The sequence below is a fragment of the Alligator sinensis genome, unplaced genomic scaffold, assembly GCF_000455745.1.
Source record: "Alligator sinensis unplaced genomic scaffold, ASM45574v1 scaffold451_1, whole genome shotgun sequence".
In the NCBI taxonomy this organism is placed as follows: Eukaryota; Metazoa; Chordata; order Crocodylia; family Alligatoridae; genus Alligator; species Alligator sinensis.
The window spans coordinates 659,848-678,149 of record NW_005842097.1 but is presented as its reverse complement, the minus strand read 5'-3'; the positions used below and the strand labels follow the sequence as shown (position 1 = coordinate 678,149).

General features: G+C 37.6%; 1 protein-coding gene across 4 annotated transcripts in view; it reads left to right on the top strand.

Annotated features, from left to right (window-relative positions):
- IFT122 (intraflagellar transport 122) overlaps window positions 1–17,867 on the top strand; it is a 35,183-nt gene extending 17,316 nt beyond the window's left edge. For 3 of the 4 annotated variants that reach the window (XM_025204787.1, XM_025204786.1, XM_006024131.3), the window contains 14 exons: window positions 1,791–1,844; window positions 3,786–3,947; window positions 6,761–6,927; window positions 7,457–7,628; window positions 7,938–8,040; window positions 9,312–9,452; window positions 10,444–10,541; window positions 11,139–11,239; window positions 12,348–12,513; window positions 13,517–13,628; window positions 14,139–14,267; window positions 15,085–15,164; window positions 16,449–16,613; window positions 17,329–17,867. In XM_025204787.1, the coding sequence (XP_025060572.1) occupies window positions 1,791–1,844; window positions 3,786–3,947; window positions 6,761–6,927; window positions 7,457–7,628; window positions 7,938–8,040; window positions 9,312–9,452; window positions 10,444–10,541; window positions 11,139–11,239; window positions 12,348–12,513; window positions 13,517–13,628; window positions 14,139–14,267; window positions 15,085–15,164; window positions 16,449–16,613; window positions 17,329–17,418 (1,740 nt within the window). In that variant the 3' untranslated portion in view covers window positions 17,419–17,867. The remainder of the gene's footprint in view (window positions 1–1,790; window positions 1,845–3,785; window positions 3,948–6,760; window positions 6,928–7,456; window positions 7,629–7,937; window positions 8,041–9,311; window positions 9,453–10,443; window positions 10,542–11,138; window positions 11,240–12,347; window positions 12,514–13,516; window positions 13,629–14,138; window positions 14,268–15,084; window positions 15,165–16,448; window positions 16,614–17,328) is intronic. The other variant, XM_006024132.3, reaches the window with a different exon arrangement.
- The last annotated feature ends 435 nt before the right edge of the window (window positions 17,868–18,302 follow it).

Here is an 18,302-nt window from a genome sequence, read left to right as displayed (position 1 = left end):
TAACTTCTGCTAGTATTTAGCTCTTCCGTTACATTACTAGAAGCTGATGTTCATATATCTGCATCGCCTTTTTTGTAATTTCTTTCTTAACAGTGTTATTTTTAGACCTTGTGCATATGATACAAGTGAAAAATTACAGTACTTCAGTTTTGTTCCTATCAAATCATGCAAAATAACCAAAATAATTTACAGTATTTCAGCTCCTGAATACAAATGATTTTCAGTTTCTGCTTGAGAAACTGGTAAATGTGTTAATAAATTAGAATACTTCTGCAATGGGTCCAATAAAAGATACCACCCACAAGAATTTTTGCCTTCAGTCTCATTTCAGTGTTGTATTTTACAAGATGTAGCACTAGGTGGCAGCAACGAATTGCTCAGTTGAACTGTAGCATTTGTCTCCCAGTTCTTGTCCTTCCATAATACCCTGCTGCTTAATGCTGCCCCAATCTTTTTTTCTTCCCCTATCTAGACTATATCTTGCACGTAGAGATTTGGGAGGGGGGAGGTTCTTAGTGTTTATTTCAGTTCTTTGTTACTAGTGAAGCAGGGCAACTTCCTCTCTTCTGGCTAGACTGCCCTGTTTTGGTGTGTGGCAGCTGAATTGTTAGATATTAGAGAACATTTTTTACCATGGGGTGGGGGGGAAACTATTGGTCCATTTCTCTACACCACATTCTGCAAAGTAAAAAGTAGTGAACTTAAAACATCATGAATATTTATATGAAAAACAAAATTTTTTAAAATGCATAAGAAATGGCATATAACAATAGACATCCTTTATATTACAGAAGATTTTTTAGAAAGCTAAATGTAATTTTTATTTGTTATTTTCTCAAATTGAGACATTGGCATAAATTCTTTCTAGGCAGCTTTGTAGATGACTATCCAAATTGCTAACCTTAAAATGAAGAAGTTCTAAGTGCCTTGTTGGAATTTTAAAGTAATGTCCTTTTAGAATTGGAGCAGATTAACATGAACAAAAGAAGCTTCTTGATATTAAAGACTCTCACAGTTCCTAGTCTGATCTGGTGTAAGCAGCATATGTATGTCCTCATAAGCATTTATTTAGTTGGAGGTCTGAAGGATGCTACTGTCTAAACAGTTACATTTATGGGTTTTAATAATTATTTCTGGCCAATAAACCACTCTTAACTCTTGCATGACTGCCATTTGGGAGTTTTGGTTGCACGTTTATTTTTTTGCAAATGCTGTTACACTATCTCTGTACTTTTATCATATCCTATCCTTCCTCTCATTTCTCTCTGCTTTCTAATATTTTTACTTTTTTATAACCAACTTTTTAAAAACTGATTTAGTACCTCAAGCATATGCAGTATACTTCATTCATGTTGGCATTTGTTTGTGTGCATGCCTAGCTGTTCAAATGGAAAGACCCTAAAATAGCCAGTCAAAATACACAATATTTTACTTGGTGTTTTCCTATCCCGTGGAGGACTGACCTACTTAAGCCTGTTGAACTCCTTTGGTGCTATTCTATTTTATGTAATGAACAATTTGGACAGTGCTTTTTTGTTGCTTATTGTAGTGCCTAGGAGCACCTACTATAGTCAGAATTCACCAGCGTACACACTGTAGAAATAAAACGGCATATTGTGTCCACTCTGTAGACGTGAAGGTGAATTTATTCTTCATTTCTTTTCTGCTGTTGTTTCCCCAATTTTTTTTTTAATTATTATTTGGGGGGAGGGGAGGCCATATAAAGCACCAAAAAATCAGTTGACTTTCAGACCCATCGAGTTGCTACTTTTTCTTTTTCCTTCTAACAGGCATTTACCAGAGTACGAGAGCTTCGGTATTTAGAACTGATCAGCAGCATCGAGGTAAAACAAAAAATATTTAATTTTAACCCGTATGTAAGAAATGCATTTAAGCTAAAGAAAGTTGTTCCTGGAAAGATCTTCTGCAGAACAATATTCCTGATTTGTTAAAGGAATGACAAAGGAATTCAATGTGAAAAATGTTGATTTGAAGTAGTGACTCAAGTTGCTGACCTTATGATTGAATTCTGATTGGAAAAAATATCAAGAAGTTAACCAATTGTGTGGGAATATTGAAACCTTCTTAAAGGAAAATAGGAAAAATATACTTCAATATTCAATTAATAATTGGTATAATACTATAGACTCCTGCAGCTCTGTTCAGAGTACTTTACAAACATGAGTTAATTAAGCCTTGCTCCACCTCCTCCCCAGAGGTAGGTAATTATAATTATCTCCTCTTTGCAGATAGGCAAATAAGCCCAGAGGAATAAAATGATGTGCTGAAGGTCTCATGACAAGTCAGTGACAACTGGAAGTAGAATTTGGAATTCTTGACTTCGTTGTTTTCTAATCACTACTTCGCCTTCTTTTCCGACTGTTTGATATATTTAATTATACAATAGCTGTGTTTATATGCGTACATAAAGAATCTCAGTTGCTATTCTGAACTTCCTCTAGGATTTTATGATGATACAATGTTTGTAGATCTATACCTGTCATAAAAGAAATTACACATGCAAATATTAATTGAAAGGTATGTCTCCAGAAAAGAAAGCACATCTTCCTCCCCACTTCTTCCAGTTTTTTTGTCAAGCTATCCTTGTTGTGTTGCAATGCCATGTGTCATTTCACAACCTGACATAGAATGAACTACTGCAATAGGAGCCTACTTCCCCTGCCACCCCAGAGTCCCACCGGGAAAAAGGGACATGTTCCCTGGTCAGCTGTATCCTCTTTCCTTTCTACATGCTGCTGCTGGTCCTGTTCAGGGTACTGCAGCCTTCATAGTCTTCATTTATTTGACTAGCAGACTTCCTCTTTTAAATGAAAACAGACTTTCCTTGGGATTCCTTGACAAAATTCTTTCATAGAGAGAGAGCTCAGAACACTCCATGGCTGCTCACTTCTGCTTCTATTATCTAGGGACTCCTTGGTAGGTTGGTAAGGGGCAACTAAGCACATGTTGCATCAATATGGAGCTTTCCTCACACTCTTGACACATTCCTGTGTCTAACTGGTGACAGTAAGCAATGCAAGTGCCAAATTTCTATGGCAAGATTATTCTGAATTCTGAGAGACTGAGTTTGTAACAACTCCTTTCAATTCAAGTTGCATAAGTGGAACAGTACATCTTGGTCAGTTAAATCTGGCCCTGCTTTAAGTTTGTAATTACTAGGAAGTTCTAACGTATGCTTAAATACTCCATTAAATTGGTACCTTAATTGGCAGGACAATATATGCAGATGTTTCTAAAGTTATTAAAAATATCTGTATTGAATAATAGGCTCTTAAGCATTGTTGATGTATTATCTTTCTGACGGACCATTCCTGAGCTACTTAACATCTAAAAACACCTTTGTTAATTACTGCTAGCGCTTTTCTGCTTAAACGCTGCTAGCTTGGCCAGATTCTTTGGGCTGGTTTAGTAGACAAAGAGGTGGATTTATCAAAGGTTCATTCGCTTGTATTAGTGTTTGTTAACAAGTATTAATAATATGTTGTTTTCATGGTCTTCCATCAGAAATTAAATTCCATCAGCTGCCATTTGATGATGTTGTTGTTGTTGTTGTTGTTTGTTTCCTTAATATTAATCATGATGAATTTTATTCCTTTTATTTGTAAAGTATATTTGCCCAACACCAAGGGAAAATATAATTACTCTACAGGTTTATCTGTTAATAAAATAAACCTGAGAATTTTCACTTTTCATTTTCTGTGGCCAGTTCTAACTTGTATCTTGCTTGTGATCATCTAGAGCCGTTCTTGTCTTTGTTTTTCCAGGAAAGGAAGAAGCGGGGAGAGAGCAACAATGAGCTTTTTCTAGCAGATGTTTATGCCTACCAAGGAAAATTCCATGAAGCAGCTAAACTATACAAAAAAAGTGGACATGACAACCTAGCTCTTGATATGTACACTGATTTACGCATGTTTGACTATGCAAAGGTAATCCTGGTTTTCAGCCGAGTATTAAAACACAAAAATTAATGTGATGCTGATTTTAATTGCAGAAGTTTCCAAAGAGCGATTCTACTCTGAAAAAGTCCTAGGTAAAATGTAAACTTGTGGCTCCAGCTCTTAGTAACTTGAATCAAATTAGTTTTGGCTTACAAGTGAAAAAGATGGATATCTCTTGTAGAAAAGCTTGTTTGTGCACTGTGGCTTCTTTCTCTAGATTCTGGTGTAGAAGGTACAGAGAAAAGCTATATATCAAACATGCTGCAGGGGTGTAGGTTGTATATATCAAACATTACATTCATGGAGTCGTTAGCATTTTAGTGGATATTTTTTACATCATGTTAATTGGATGTCCTTTTTCCTTGTGATTAGATAGCATAGTTATTTAGAACTGAAGCTTTACTTTTGGTGGTTTTTGCTTCCTTCCATGTTATCTTACTACAAAGGGCCCTTTTTATCTTTTTCTTTTCTCCTTTCAAGAGTAATTATTGTGTTACCCACAAGCATTGAAAGGGGACTGTACCCAAGTGACTACTTTTCTGAAAAAAATATTTTCATTAACCATTTTTCTTTCACATTTTGAATCTAACTACTGTTTAGTATGTCTTATGTACTGCTAATCTAGTATATTTTGTTTACCAAAGATTTAAGATTTAATCTGTTTGCATTTTTAACTGCATTCCCATGTAGTAATAAATTGTACACAGTTTGAAAAAAAGTGACCTTTTTATATGGCGATAAGAAAGCAGTATTAGGCTTTTAAGTGTTGTAATATTTCTTATCAAAATGCCTGAAAATGCATGCACTGTTTAATTTCATTCATCACTCATCACAGCCTCATTCTGTCTAGCACTAGACAAAGGCTTCACCATTACACACGCACACACTATTAAGCTTATGGAAAAAGATTTTTCTGTAACTCGAGTTACGGAGCCTATGAAATCTATGCTAAAATAAACACTTCAGGGCTCTGTTCATGTTAGTCTGACTTCTTCTCTTCTTGGCTGCAGGATCTTTGTAAGCTGCAGTATTTTGGCTCCTTTGAAACATAAATCTAAATCCTAGATTAAAAAGTTTCCCATCACTACTTCTATGAGATTTTTTTTTTATTCTTGGCAATAATCATTTCCTCTTAACCAGTTTGGAGCAAAGTCTTGTCCCATCTATCCAAACAGTGAATTTCAAAGGTCTAAGTTAGAAAACAAAATTGTTTCACTTGTTTCTTTGCTTTGACTTGACATTCAAACAAAATCGGATGATCTTGTCTTCAGCTGAATCATAGATGTGCCTAAGCAGAATCCACCTGTGAAAAACGTTATTGGCTCCGTTATAAACACAAAGGCTGCTAACAGATATGGAGGGAGAGGGGGGAAACAAACAGCACTTTTACTGGGAGAGGAAGCACATTAGTTCAACCTGGCTCCTCAGCATCTGTATAGATTGGGCGCTTCAGTGGGGCTTTTTGGCACGTTTATCTAAAGCTGATTCAATTTAATTGGCTATTAAATATAAATGCCAAAAAGCCCCACTGAAATGTGCAATCTATACAGACATTGGACAAGCTGGGTCAAACTAATGCAATTCCTCTTCTTGGCATGTGCTGCTCGGTGTGGAGGTGTGCCAAGCTGAAAGCAGTGCTGGGGTTTTTTGGTTTTTGTTGTTTGTTTTCCATGTCTTTTAGCAGCCACATTAAAGTCATAGTTACATCCCTTTTGGATATCCAGTCCTGGTGAAGAATTGTACCAGAATTCTCCCTTTTCTTTGGGGTGTGGGTTTTTGCTTGTTTGCTTTCACTTACCTCTAAATCTGCCAAAGGACTTTTCTGTCTTTTCTCCCTTTTTTTTTCCTGCCCTCTTGACTTCCTGAGTTTTTCAGTCTTGGATGATATTTCTGATTGATGGAGGCCTGTTGCAGTATGTAGTAGCCTGTTCTGTTAATGGCTGGAAATGCTTTTAATCTGTCTTCTGGTATTCTGAGTATTTTTTTTATCCAGCCTATTAATGTCAACAGATGTGAAACATTATATTGTGCTATGTCACATTGTGCTAGGGCTTTATTATTGGCAGAAAAGATTGCTTACTCTACCATAAATATATGTAAGGTATTCATCGTAGTGTCTACGCATAGTATTTAGAGTTGACATTTGTATTCTTATGCAGCAGATTCAACTAGACTAGAATGTCATAATCCAACTAATTCTAAGTAGTCACCATAAGGTCTATGTAAAGGAGCCTCTTTAAAACACTAAGTCTCTGTAGAGGAATAAGGGGTATTTGTTGGAGAGAAGATCCTATTCTTTGAGAGCCTTGTGGCTGCACATCCCAAGACTAGATGCATGCAAGGAAGTTGATGTGCCATCACTAATCCAATAGAGGACTAATTTAACTTCTAGAACAGGCTACTCCTTTCTTGGCTAGCCAAAAGAGTTTGGAACTCTGGTCCTTGACTTGTTTTTAGATACTTCCTTTTTTAAGTCTGTGAGAAGGTGGACAGAGTGAGAGAATTTACCAGGACAGCAAATGGGAGCACATACATATGCTCTGTAACTATTGGAACAGCAGTGCATGACTGCATAATCACTCTTTGGATTGGGGATTTCAGTGTTACTTGATCATTAGCTACTGATTTATTCCTGCATTTGCATTTGTGCATAGTATTCTCTTTACTGTATTTTTTAACTGAGGAAGCATATTTGGCTTAATAAAAAATAACTTGGCTTGTTTTAGCATTAGAAACATGACATAATGATTGCTGCCAAAAAAAAACCCTTAATCCAGAATGTTGTCTCTGCCCATCCACAGGATTTCCTTGGGTCTGGAGACCCCAAAGACACAAAGATGCTAATCACAAAACAAGCAGATTGGGCCAAGAATATCAATGAACCAAGAGCAGCAGTGGAGATGTACATTTCTGCAGGCGAGCACATGAAGGCCATAGAAATCAGCGGGGATCATGGCTGGGTTGATATGTAGGTTTTAGCTTTTTCTTGGATATTATCACAGTGCACACTGTACAATGTGAAATTTAAAATCTCTTTTAATTTGGGTGACTTGGATGGAAAGGGTGCAGACATGAACTTGAACAAGTCACTTAATATTCCTTTGAATCCATTTGAGGAACTGTAAAATTGGAATAATAGTGGTCTCTAATGATTTGGACTTTGCCTAAGGCTTGTGTAAGACCCGACTTCCAAGTTCTTAGTCACATGAATAAATAGTTGAATAGTGCTACTGTAGTAATTGCTCACAGGAATAACAACTTTCATGTATGAGTAAAGGTTGTAGGAACTGGCCTTTTTGGTATAAACCCTTAGAATACACACTGAAAGATTGCTAAGCAAAGCATACTATACTATACTATACTATAACATTATCATCATGGTAACTGTTAAAGGATAAGTTGTTTCATTGTTACCCCTCTTCCCTTTTGTTTTCAGTGAAACATGCGTGCAGTAAAAGGCAGCAATTTAATCAGCTGGATTTTTTTTCTTTTTCTAGGTTAATTGACATTGCACGGAAACTGGATAAAGCTGAGCGTGAGCCTTTGTCAAAATGTGCCTATTATTTTAAGAAACTTGAAAACCATGGTTATGCAGCAGAAACCTATGTGAAGATAGGTGACCTGAAGGCCCTGGTACAGCTCCACGTAGAAACACAGCGCTGGGAAGAAGTAAGCATATCTTTATTTCCAAATGGAATTATTTTAGAATTGCCATTTTATTATGATTTCTGATTTCCTCCAGTTCTAAATGCCTATATCACTTGAGCATGTTTTGATAAGCTACTGTCCTACATTTTCAAAACGCACTAGCACTTCCTAGATCATATAGGTGCTTATGAAGATCTTGCACTTAGTCTTTTTGACTGTTCAGTTAGCAAAGTAAAGAAAAAAAATATTTTTTTAGGCTCTTAAATTGTACTCTAATTCACCTGTATTTTAAAACTAAAGGATTTAACCAGTATTTATTCTGTATTTCAGGCCTTTGCTTTAAGTGAAAAGCATCCTGAATTCAAAGATGATGTCTATGTTCCTTATGCTCAGTGGCTGGCAGAGAATGATAGATTTGAAGAAGCCCAAAAAGGTAGGAATGCACCTATTGATATGGTGGTAGTAACTGAAATGTGCTACATGCTTTGGAGATGCAAAAATGGCAATTTGTCCTGGATCACTTGTAATTTCAGAACACAATATGGGCAAAGGGTGTGATAAAGGGAATGAATGTGTTCATGCTAATCTTAAAAGACTATGTATTAGCTTTGTTATAACAGACCTAATGAGCCTAATGGCTGAGGATCTGGGGTTTCCATTCTCCACAGAAAAACGCAGTAAAACCTGGATTTTCTCCTTTCAACGCAGGAAATGGTGGGTTTCCCCTTCAGGCTGGCAGAGTTCTGTTCTGGAGGAGGGGTTCTGGCTCCCTGTTGCTGCAAGCATTCCCATTGAGCCTGTGGTTGGAGAGTGACAGATTTGGGGGGTTTTAATCGGAGCTTTTGCAATGCGAAGGGGAGGGTTATCAGAGAATTTGCAATTTTTAAACAAAGGAAACCAGAATCCCTTCTAATGACATCTAGATTTTTTCCTGTCTATACCACAAGAGCCCAAACAGTGATCTGATGTACTATGTATTGCATTATTAATAATTTTTCATAACAGTAATATTCAGAACACAGTGGGTTTTATCCAGACACACAAAGAAGGGGCACCATCTCTGCCTTTTTATTTGGGAAGCTTATACGAATTGAAGTTTCATCCTTGCTTGCAAGAATTCTTTGTTTTGTGGATTTCTGTCACTTATGCAACTAGTAGGATACAGAATTTGCAAAATACATATTTTACATATTGAGAGTTCAGGATTGAACTTGAATGGCACAGGAGCTAGTGTAAAGAAACTCTATTTTAAGAGTTGCATTTACTGAGGTTTTCTTTATCTCCGAGTTCTTTATGATACCCAGCACTATAATACGAAAGTGTTGCCTTGAAATGTTACCAATGAACATCTGAAAGTTGAGTTGATCCCATGGAGTTCAGCAGTTTCCCCTGTTCATCCAAATGTCTAGTCATCAGAATGCTGTTTTGTTAGAAAAACAACTGGCTTTGCACAACTTACGTATATGCAGCAGTTGTGTTTCTATATCAAGTCCTCCGAGATGGTACAAAAGCCGCAAAGTACCTACAGATGCCTCTCGTGTTCCATTAGTATCGCTGCCTTCAAGTAGAAAAATACCAAAGTAGAATCCCTTTCATCCTGTCCTGGTTTTACTACATTGACTGTTTTTAATTTGAAAAAAATTAATTTCAGTTAATTGGTATAATCACGCTATTAAAACTTCTTTGTTTTGGCCTCCTTTGTAGCATTCCACAAGGCTGGCAGGCAGAGCGAAGCTGTAAAAGTGCTGGAGCAGCTAACTCACAATGCTGTGGTGGAAAGCCGATTTAACGACGCAGCTTATTATTACTGGATGCTCTCCATGCAGTGTTTAGACATAGCCCAAGGTAAGTAAATGCAAGACGGTTTACATTTGTTACCTGCTCCATGCATGCAAGCAAACACTTAATGAACTGTGATAGCTTAATTAAAACCTCTTGTTCAGTTGTTACTTGCTCTGTCTATAAATCTGAGTTTATGCTTTATTGTAATCCAAAATTAGATTGCATTGTAATTTTTTCTTTCTAGTCTTTCATCTGTGCTGCTTTATTATTTTTATCTTTTTTTAAAGAAACTATGTACAAGCCTCATAGTGAAGTCAAAACGGAATCACAGTCGCATCCTATAAGACCACTATATATCCTCAAGCCTGTTCTCTCAGCATACCACCTTGGCTAAAGTGATGACTTAGGGGCAAAAATTCTAATTAATAAAAGATAAAATTGTAAGCTACTTCTGATATTTAAATGTGGAGGAGATTAACTGGGGAGATGCTTAATAAATCACTTCAGCCAGTCAAATAAGAAAGTTAGTATTTTAAGTCTATTTCACTTGTGTAGCGATAATGAGGACAGGAATTGATACTGTTTGTTGCCTGGCACTGAATAAGCATCTCTTCAGTTGTCCTAATGCACTGTAGTGCTGCTCTCAAGTCCCTCTTGTACTGTACAGAGACTGCAGATTCTTCCAGATCGTTAACGTGGATAAGAAAAATACCATCAAACTGATTTGAATTTTAACCTCTAAAGATGGGGCTAGGTGTCTAGTGATGGAAGATAAACATGTTCTGGCAGTATGTTAAGCCATTAACCTCTGGCTGTATCAAAGCTGCTTGCCATAACTGTCTTGGATCTTAACAGGCTTGCTTTTAAAGCAGAAAATTGCACATAAAAATGGTAAAATTACATAACTATATTTTGTAGCACACTTAGTAAGTTGGGTAAATAATCTTTTGGAAGAATTGTGTTTATATTATGATTTCCCTAGCGGAGTAGCTCTTCTTACTGTTGACTGTAGAAATATCAAAGATTGTTGTACTAATGCCTTTCCCTTCTATAGCAAATGAACAGCAGAAGACTGAAATGTTACAGAAGTTTCATCACTTTCAGCACCTGGCAGAACTCTATCATGTCTATCACTCTATTCAGAGATACACTGTAAGATATTTACACCTGTAATTATGTTTTACATTTACTTAGTAATTTGCTGTGGACACTTCAGAAATAACTGGAAACATTGTTACTAGCCTACATTAATGTTTAGATTTCCCAAAGTGCAGCTATCTAATTTGCCTCTCATTTTACTTTCTGTTGTACTTTCCTGGCCCTATCAGTATCACACCCCCAAAACTGTCTTTCTGTGGTGCAGAAACAGCCTGGGCAGGGCTGTGCTTCTCATCTCGGTGTGCAGGAAAAGAGCTGGCTTTCCATCCTGAGCTCTGTTTGCTAGTAGAAATATGCTGGTTCCATTGTTTTGGGATCTCTTCTTCCATGAAGGTTGGAATGTGGGTTTTCCTGTAAATAACTTTTGTTGAGTGAAGCCCTCTTCCCTTTTTCTTCAGGGACAGGGTATGAGCATTGGATAAAAGGAATGTAAATCCAGCTGTTTGTCTTTTTTTTCTCAGGCCTTATTGTTATGGTTGTATTGCTTTAATAAAGCAAAGTATGGGAGATGGTAGAAGTAACTTGAAGTTTAGTGTTATGAAGTATTGCTTCTCTAATTTAAAAACCCCTTTTCTTTTTTTAATGCTCTAGGAGGAACCCTTCAGTTTCCATTTGTCAGAAACACTCTTCAATATATCCAGGTTTTTACTTCATAACCTAACTAAGGAAACTCCATTGGGCATCTCTAAAGTGTATCCTTCCAATACAAAACAATGTCGAAAAGTTATTTTGTAAACTGAATTAAAGGAATTTGTTTGGCATTGATCTGCGATACGCAGACCCAGTGTTGCAATATGTATGCTTCCTGGTTTCAGAGTCCCATTGCCATCACCTAACGGTAATATTATGGTGGATTGCCTTTAATCCCTGATGGGGATGATCAGTACTACCAAACAATCACGCACTTGAGGTCAGCTAGTCATATCTGTGTACATTAGGATAGGCTCATGGGATAGCAAACCTTGCTCTGTGCCACCCATCTAGACTGGTTTTGCTTTTGTAAAATGGCATCTTGGACATCCCAAAGCACCAGAACAAAGTGATTGGGTATGAACATGACCGTTCCCTGTTCACAAATTGAAAGGGAAATGGGAAAAAGACACAAAAATCAGACCCCAGAGAATTTAGCAAAACAATTCAGTACTGAGTGGCATCTAAACAACTAATTTTTATGTGACTGTTTTCTAAATCCATTGATGTTACATTTTTTTAAATTGCTTTGCAAGCTGTATACACAACTCTGCTAAACTGTAATTGCATCTGCAGTAAACAGCATCAAGAAGCAGTGCTGCCCAGTGGATATGACTGTGCAGGGAGTCAGGAAACTTGGGTTCCACTTCATATCCCCCATTCATTTGTTTCATAACGTTAGATAAGTCACTAGCTTCCCCTGTGCCTGTTTCCTCTCTTCTAAGCTGGTGGCAATAACACTGTCCTTTATATAGTGCTTTGAGAGGGATGGTTAAATACCTTTCTAAATGTTGCTTGCTTTATTTGTTAGCTGCTACACATTTGGGGGAGGGAGAAAAGACCTGTTGGCCAAAGACATTGAGGTAAGTCCAGCTCCTCTTGGTAGGAGTTGCATTATCCATGGGCTGGTTCTTTATCCTCTTCCAATCAACTGTGGTAATTAAACCAATATGCTTATGTAAATACACTTATGTAAACAGGTTTCTTTAGTTAAGGCTGCTTCTAGAGAACTAAGCTTGGTTGTGCTTTAATGCACAACTTCTCTGATTAAAAGTAACTTTGTTTCTTCACAAGTGCCATATGTGTGTTTGTTCCTTAATTCGATTATAGCAATACATTATTTGCATTGGCAAAGCAGAGTAAAGCTCTGGGCGCATATAAATTGGCTCGTCATGCCTATGACAAGTTGCAGGGACTGCAGATCCCAGCTAGGTTTCAGAAATCAATTGAGCTGGGCAGCTTGACAATCCGATCCAAGCCATTTCATGACAGTGAAGTAAGTTATATTGTGTTGTTTAATTATTACTCTGTGGTCTAGTGCAAGAAGCTCCATTCTCATGTCCAAATAAGCCTACAATACATTAACCGGAGGTCAGCAATTATATTTCTGCAGGAAACATTCCTTGTTGTTCTTCATGCATGAGTTTCTGCCTCTCTCCAGTCTAAATGAAAGCCTTCTTTCCATGGGCAAGTCCTATTATGTCTCTGTCTTGCAGCCACCTGCCCCCCTGCCTTGCTCGCTCCATTTCTTAGCTTAACCTTCCCTCTCAACTCCATATCAGCATACTGCACAGTTGGCTTGGGTCTTTCTCTGAGTCTGTATCCTGTTGGAGGTCATTTTTTCAGTTGGTCTGTCTAGTACAGCTCCCTTCCTCCAATGCTTTGAATGATTTGTTTTTTCCTCCCTTAAATCTTAATTTTAATACTTTTTTTGGGTCGAAGTCTGTCTCCGCAGTGTTCTAAAAAACCTGTCAGATGGGGTGCTTGCTGAAAATAAATTTGTATTGTGCCAAGGTTTAACTGAAAATGAATGTGCATCTGGCCACCTGAAATAATAGAAACACAATCTTGAGATGTACAGAAGTGCCTAAAATAATTGTGTAGTTTAAAAGAATAGAGATGAATGAATTGTATAACCTAAACTTGACCAGACCTTCAAGCAAAAATTATATTGTTTCAGTAACCTTTATTTTACATCCTTTTGGTGTACAGGGTACAGGATTCTGCTTCTGCTACAGCAGAAGCAAATAGAAGATTGTAGCCCAACAGTGAGGTAACAGCTAGTTTTAAAGGGAAAACTTGCTGTTTTACTGTGGTGGAAATTTATTGCGAAAGTTTTAAGGGCCTGATTTCACCACTCTCTTACTCCAGTTCTATTATTATGTTGGTTGTAACTCCTTTGATAGAAAGCTGAAGCAGCCTAGCATTGAATCAGGCTGAAAGCATTCAGAATATGTTGATGTGCTTGTATTTATCCTGTTTTCTGTGTGTCTTTGCAGGAGCTTGTGCCCTTGTGTTATAGGTGCTCTACCAACAATCCCTTGCTAAATAATCTGGGGAACGTTTGCATTAACTGTAGACAGCCTTTTGTCTTCTCTGCTTCGTCTTATGGTGCGTTGGAATATAAACCTTGACTGGGGACAAATGTGTGTTAGTTGTACGTTTTCTTAACATTGAATCAGTAGTTCCATGGCCAATAAATTCTGCCTCCCCGGCATTTCCCATGTAGCATTTTTTGGAGAAACCGATCTTTTCCTTTGGTATTGGTACCATTCAGAAAGTGCCATGTCCCACCCTAGAGAGTTGCCCTTTCATTGGTGGGTTATAGAGCACAAGGTTGAAAGCTGTATCCCGTTTTTGAATAAAACATTTTGGTGTCCAAGGCTGTATATGTTTGCTGTCTGCAAAATGGTGCTGCTTTGCTTGTGATGAGGCATCCTGAATGCTTGAACCCAAATTCCAACTGAAGTTATATTTTCTGTACACTAATTTGAATGGGTCAAGGAATCCCACTGCATAAGTCTGAGGTTATGTATTTCTTTTATATGACATGGTATTTCCTAGCACGCCTTTCTAAGTTCTTGTGGGTAACTGCTCTCTCCCTTTTCATACGTCCTTCAGAAGTATTGCATCTAGTTGAGTTCTATTTGGAAGAAGGGATCACAGATGAAGAAGCTGTAGCTCTTATTGATCTTGAAGCACCAAGACTAAGTAAGAGAGAGAATAAATGGCAAGAGATGACAAGTGAGAGTATCCTTTCAATCCAGAACTATCTTTGGTGATTTTAGAAAAAGCGTGGCAACTTGCAAGGCAACACTTCTATGTTCTTTCATAATCTGCTTTAGTCTCTTGAGTATGGTACAGATTCACGGTTGCCATAAGTTAGTATAATTCCATTATGTGTTTTCTTTTCAAGTTGCTATAACAACTGAAAAAAGCAGTAAAAGGAAAAAAAAAACACAATAAACCCAGGATTTTTTAAAAGCCTTTCTTTAGGAAAATCTGTTTTATAACCTTGTCAAGTATTTCTAGGTTAAAAATAATACAACTTTTTTTTTTTTTTACATATTTTTCATGTAACTGCTTTGTATTTTCCATAAAGGATGGTAAGTATGTGGCAATAAATTTATTCTTTTATACCCTTACAGATGCACAAGACAACAGTGTCTGTGCTCTAAAATTGTTTAGAATGTCATTTTGAAACGCTCGCTCATTGCAGTCTAAAGAAGAGTAAGAGACTGGAGGAGGAGGGTAATGCTAAGGTCACGCGTAGTTATGTAGATTAGTTATTGCTCTTAGTTTGCTGGGCTCAGCTCTTCCATAACAATTGCTATTTAGGTAAGTGATGCACTGTTCTTCCTGGATCAGGGCAAGGTCCTTCCACAGCACTATCTAATATAATCTGGGTATTGCTTTAGTGATATCTAAACACTCTGGCCTCCTCAGTCTGTGAGAAATTATGGGGTGAGAGACCTTACTTTAAACCATCGAACAAATTCTGTGAGTGCCAAGGTAACGCATCTTGATTTTAGAGGCGTCCTTGTTTCTTCCTTAACAATCTGCCTAGATGCTCAAAGTTTGAGACTGGATGACGACACAGACATTATTGAAGAAGACGATCCCTTTACAGCAAAATTGAGCTTCGAGGTGGGAGGCTTTCTTGCCTTTTTCAAGATAAGTAATTTGTTCAGTCAAATGTTGCTGTTATTGGTGCTGAAGACTGAGAAGGAAAGGTGTTTGTGCGTTGTAGTATTGTTGCCATCACACTCTTGTATCTCAGTTCAGGTGGCATCCCATAGTTCCTATCTTGCTACAGATCAGATTGTTAACAAGTTTAGTTTGACACAATGTAGCATCTGCAAGGCCTTTACAAAGTTTTACCAGGCTCTGTAGATCACAAGAGATGAAAGAAAGTGAATGAATTGGAAGTTGAGAGGGAAATGGTGACCTTCTGTGGACCAACCACTTTGTAAGAGAAAACAAAAGAGCCCCTTGCTGTATCTGAATGTATTAAAATAAATCCTCCCTCTCTGGTCCCTTCACCATTGATTATCTCTACCCCTCACTGCAAAAACAGATTTAAAATTTCAGAGAAGTTACTCTCAAGGTACACTGGAATAACTGAATATTTGGATGAGAATATGGTTAATTGAGGGGAAGTAGTATTTTTTTTGTATCAAGGTCTTGTGTAGGGACCAACGCACAGGCTTCATTGTGGTGGCATTTGTACCACAGCAAATAATAGAATGTCCTTGCCCCAAAAAAAATGAGGTATGAAAGGGTGGGAGGGAGGTAATGTAGCATGCAAGTAGAGGGATCAGTATGATTGTCTACATCTATTATATTAGCTTCACAATATTTTTAAGAGGTTTTGCTGGGGAAAAAAAATTTAAGCAGGAAATAGGAAGGGATAATGGAGCAGGCTACAATAGGAATATGAGAGAAGGAGAACTTAAAGTAGGTGGAGGCAAAGAGATTGGGAAGGCTGGAGCAGCAGCTCATCCACGAGGGAAGAGAATGTCCAGTGTAAAAAATTGTAGGAATCAGTGGGGTACTGAATATTTGTAACCCCTGGTCCCTGGCACAGCTGCTTATCTCCCTGTCAGCACAAGTTCCTGGCTGGCTCCTTCCAAAAGCTTTTCTACCGCAGTTTCACATGGCTGGGAGAGGGGTGAAGCCACTTGCAGCCTGATAACATCAAAGTGATGTCTCTTTCCTGTACAGGGCTGGGTGTGGGCAGTGTGTCTGGAAAAGAGGCATTTTCTGTCAAGTTTTGATAAATGCTGCTTTTTTGTTACTCTTAAAAAGGCCAAGGAAAAACCACTAGCTCATCCTTGTGTGCTCACTCACTTTACAGAGAGTTCGCTAATTTTCAAAATGCCTTACAACTGGTAACCATCATTTTTTTTTCTTTGGTATGGTCTGCTGCAGCAAGGAGGCTCTGAATTTGTTCCTGTCGTGGTGAATCGTGCAGTTCTCCATTCAATGAGCCGGAGGGATGTCCTGATTAAACGCTGGCCAAAGCCATTACGGTGGCAATACTACCGGTCCTTGCTGCCAGATGCCTCCATTACCATGTGTCCATCCTGCTTTCAGGTATGAGTAATGCTTTGATGGAAGCCCTCAAAAATCATTCTTCCTGTGAAACTACTTGAAATGACTTCCAAACACTAATTTCTAACCCTGGTTAGTTATTTCCTGGAGTCTCAAAGTTTAAAAAAAAAAAAAAAAAGTAAAATAGAAAAACAGTCTGAACCACTTTCAGAGAAAACAGGATGTCTTCAGAAGAGCTTGGAATAGCTGAAGCAATAGTCATTTTACATACTGGATGTCCTTATAAACCAGGCTTTAAAGTTGAAGAATCAAAGGAAGTTCGGCAGTTTCTCTTTCTGGGTTTATTTGATGCCTGCTTGTGTGGTTAATGAGGGCATCCAGCAAGTAAAATGACTGTTTTGGTTTTTTTCCTTTGTAGTTCATCTTCGTCGTCTTCCTGAGACATGTTCTTTTAAAATTCCTGATTGGGGGTGTGGGGGGTTATTGTAATAATAGTAAAAGCCTCTAAACTCTGCCCATCTTTAGAGGACAGTTGGTTTGCACTCCTTGGGTGAACTGACTTATGTGGTCTGTACACTTTATTTTAAATATTTGCCCCTGTTTTTTTCAAATTACAGCTGTTACAGAAAGCTGGGAATGAAAATCTTACCCCATCATAACAGTAGCGTATGACATTGGTTTCACTTGGATTTCAATTTTTCCCATATGTCAACCAATTGCAATATAAGTGGGATAACTAAATCTTCCTAATTCACAGATGTTTCACTCTGAAGATTATGAGCTCCTAGTGCTTCAGCATAACTGTTGTCCATTCTGTCGGAGGAGAATAGACGAGTCAAACCAGTGAAAAAGGCCAATGTTCATACCATCTCAGTGACTTCTCTACTGTTATGAGACATACTTGTGAGATTTGTAGAGTTACCTTGTTCTGTGTGTGTTCTCCCTCTTTCTGCTACTTAAGAAACATAGAGGAGCTGTTAAATGTCAAATGTTGCATTCTCCAAACGAAATGTTTATTTTTTTTAATGGTGTATTACAGAATTTATATTTATTGCTTTCTGCTTTGTACATAATCAGAGTTAAATGGAAAAATGTACATACATATATTTTTAAAGGCAAATACTAGGCCTCTCAAATGCCTGTTTTTCATAATAAGATGCCAGAGTGCCACAGACTTGACAGGAATATTTCAGGGTCAAATTCAGTCGTGAGATGATTCATTTTGTATCTGTTTATGGTAGGACTGGATTTGGTCCTTAATATGTACTTCATTGTTGAAAGAACTTCAAATAAAAGGGGCACTTTTTTAATCAGTGTGTGTTTTTTCTTTGAGAATTTTGCTGTAGTCTTTTCCTTGAAATGGAAATGCCCTAGGGATTGCACCTTTTAATAGAATATAGGCAGGGAACAGCATTTGTGATCTAAATAGGCACTGTCCTCATTAGTATTGAAATATTGCTTGAAGTTATAGGTATTGGAAGCCTAAAGGTGTGATTTTTCTAATCTGTGTTGCCTAATGCTCCTTAATAAACATGATGATAAAATTTTAGTGCAGACAAAATAAATTGTAATTCTAATGTGTCAGCTGCTCAAGGCAAATCCTAGTGTATTCACTGGGGTCTGCCCAGACCAGCTAACATGCTAAGCAAGTTGTCTTGTCTGTGGTAGGATTTTGTGTGTTAGCCAACAGCTATTGAAAAAACTCACTTGATTTTCCTAGTGAAGAAAAGT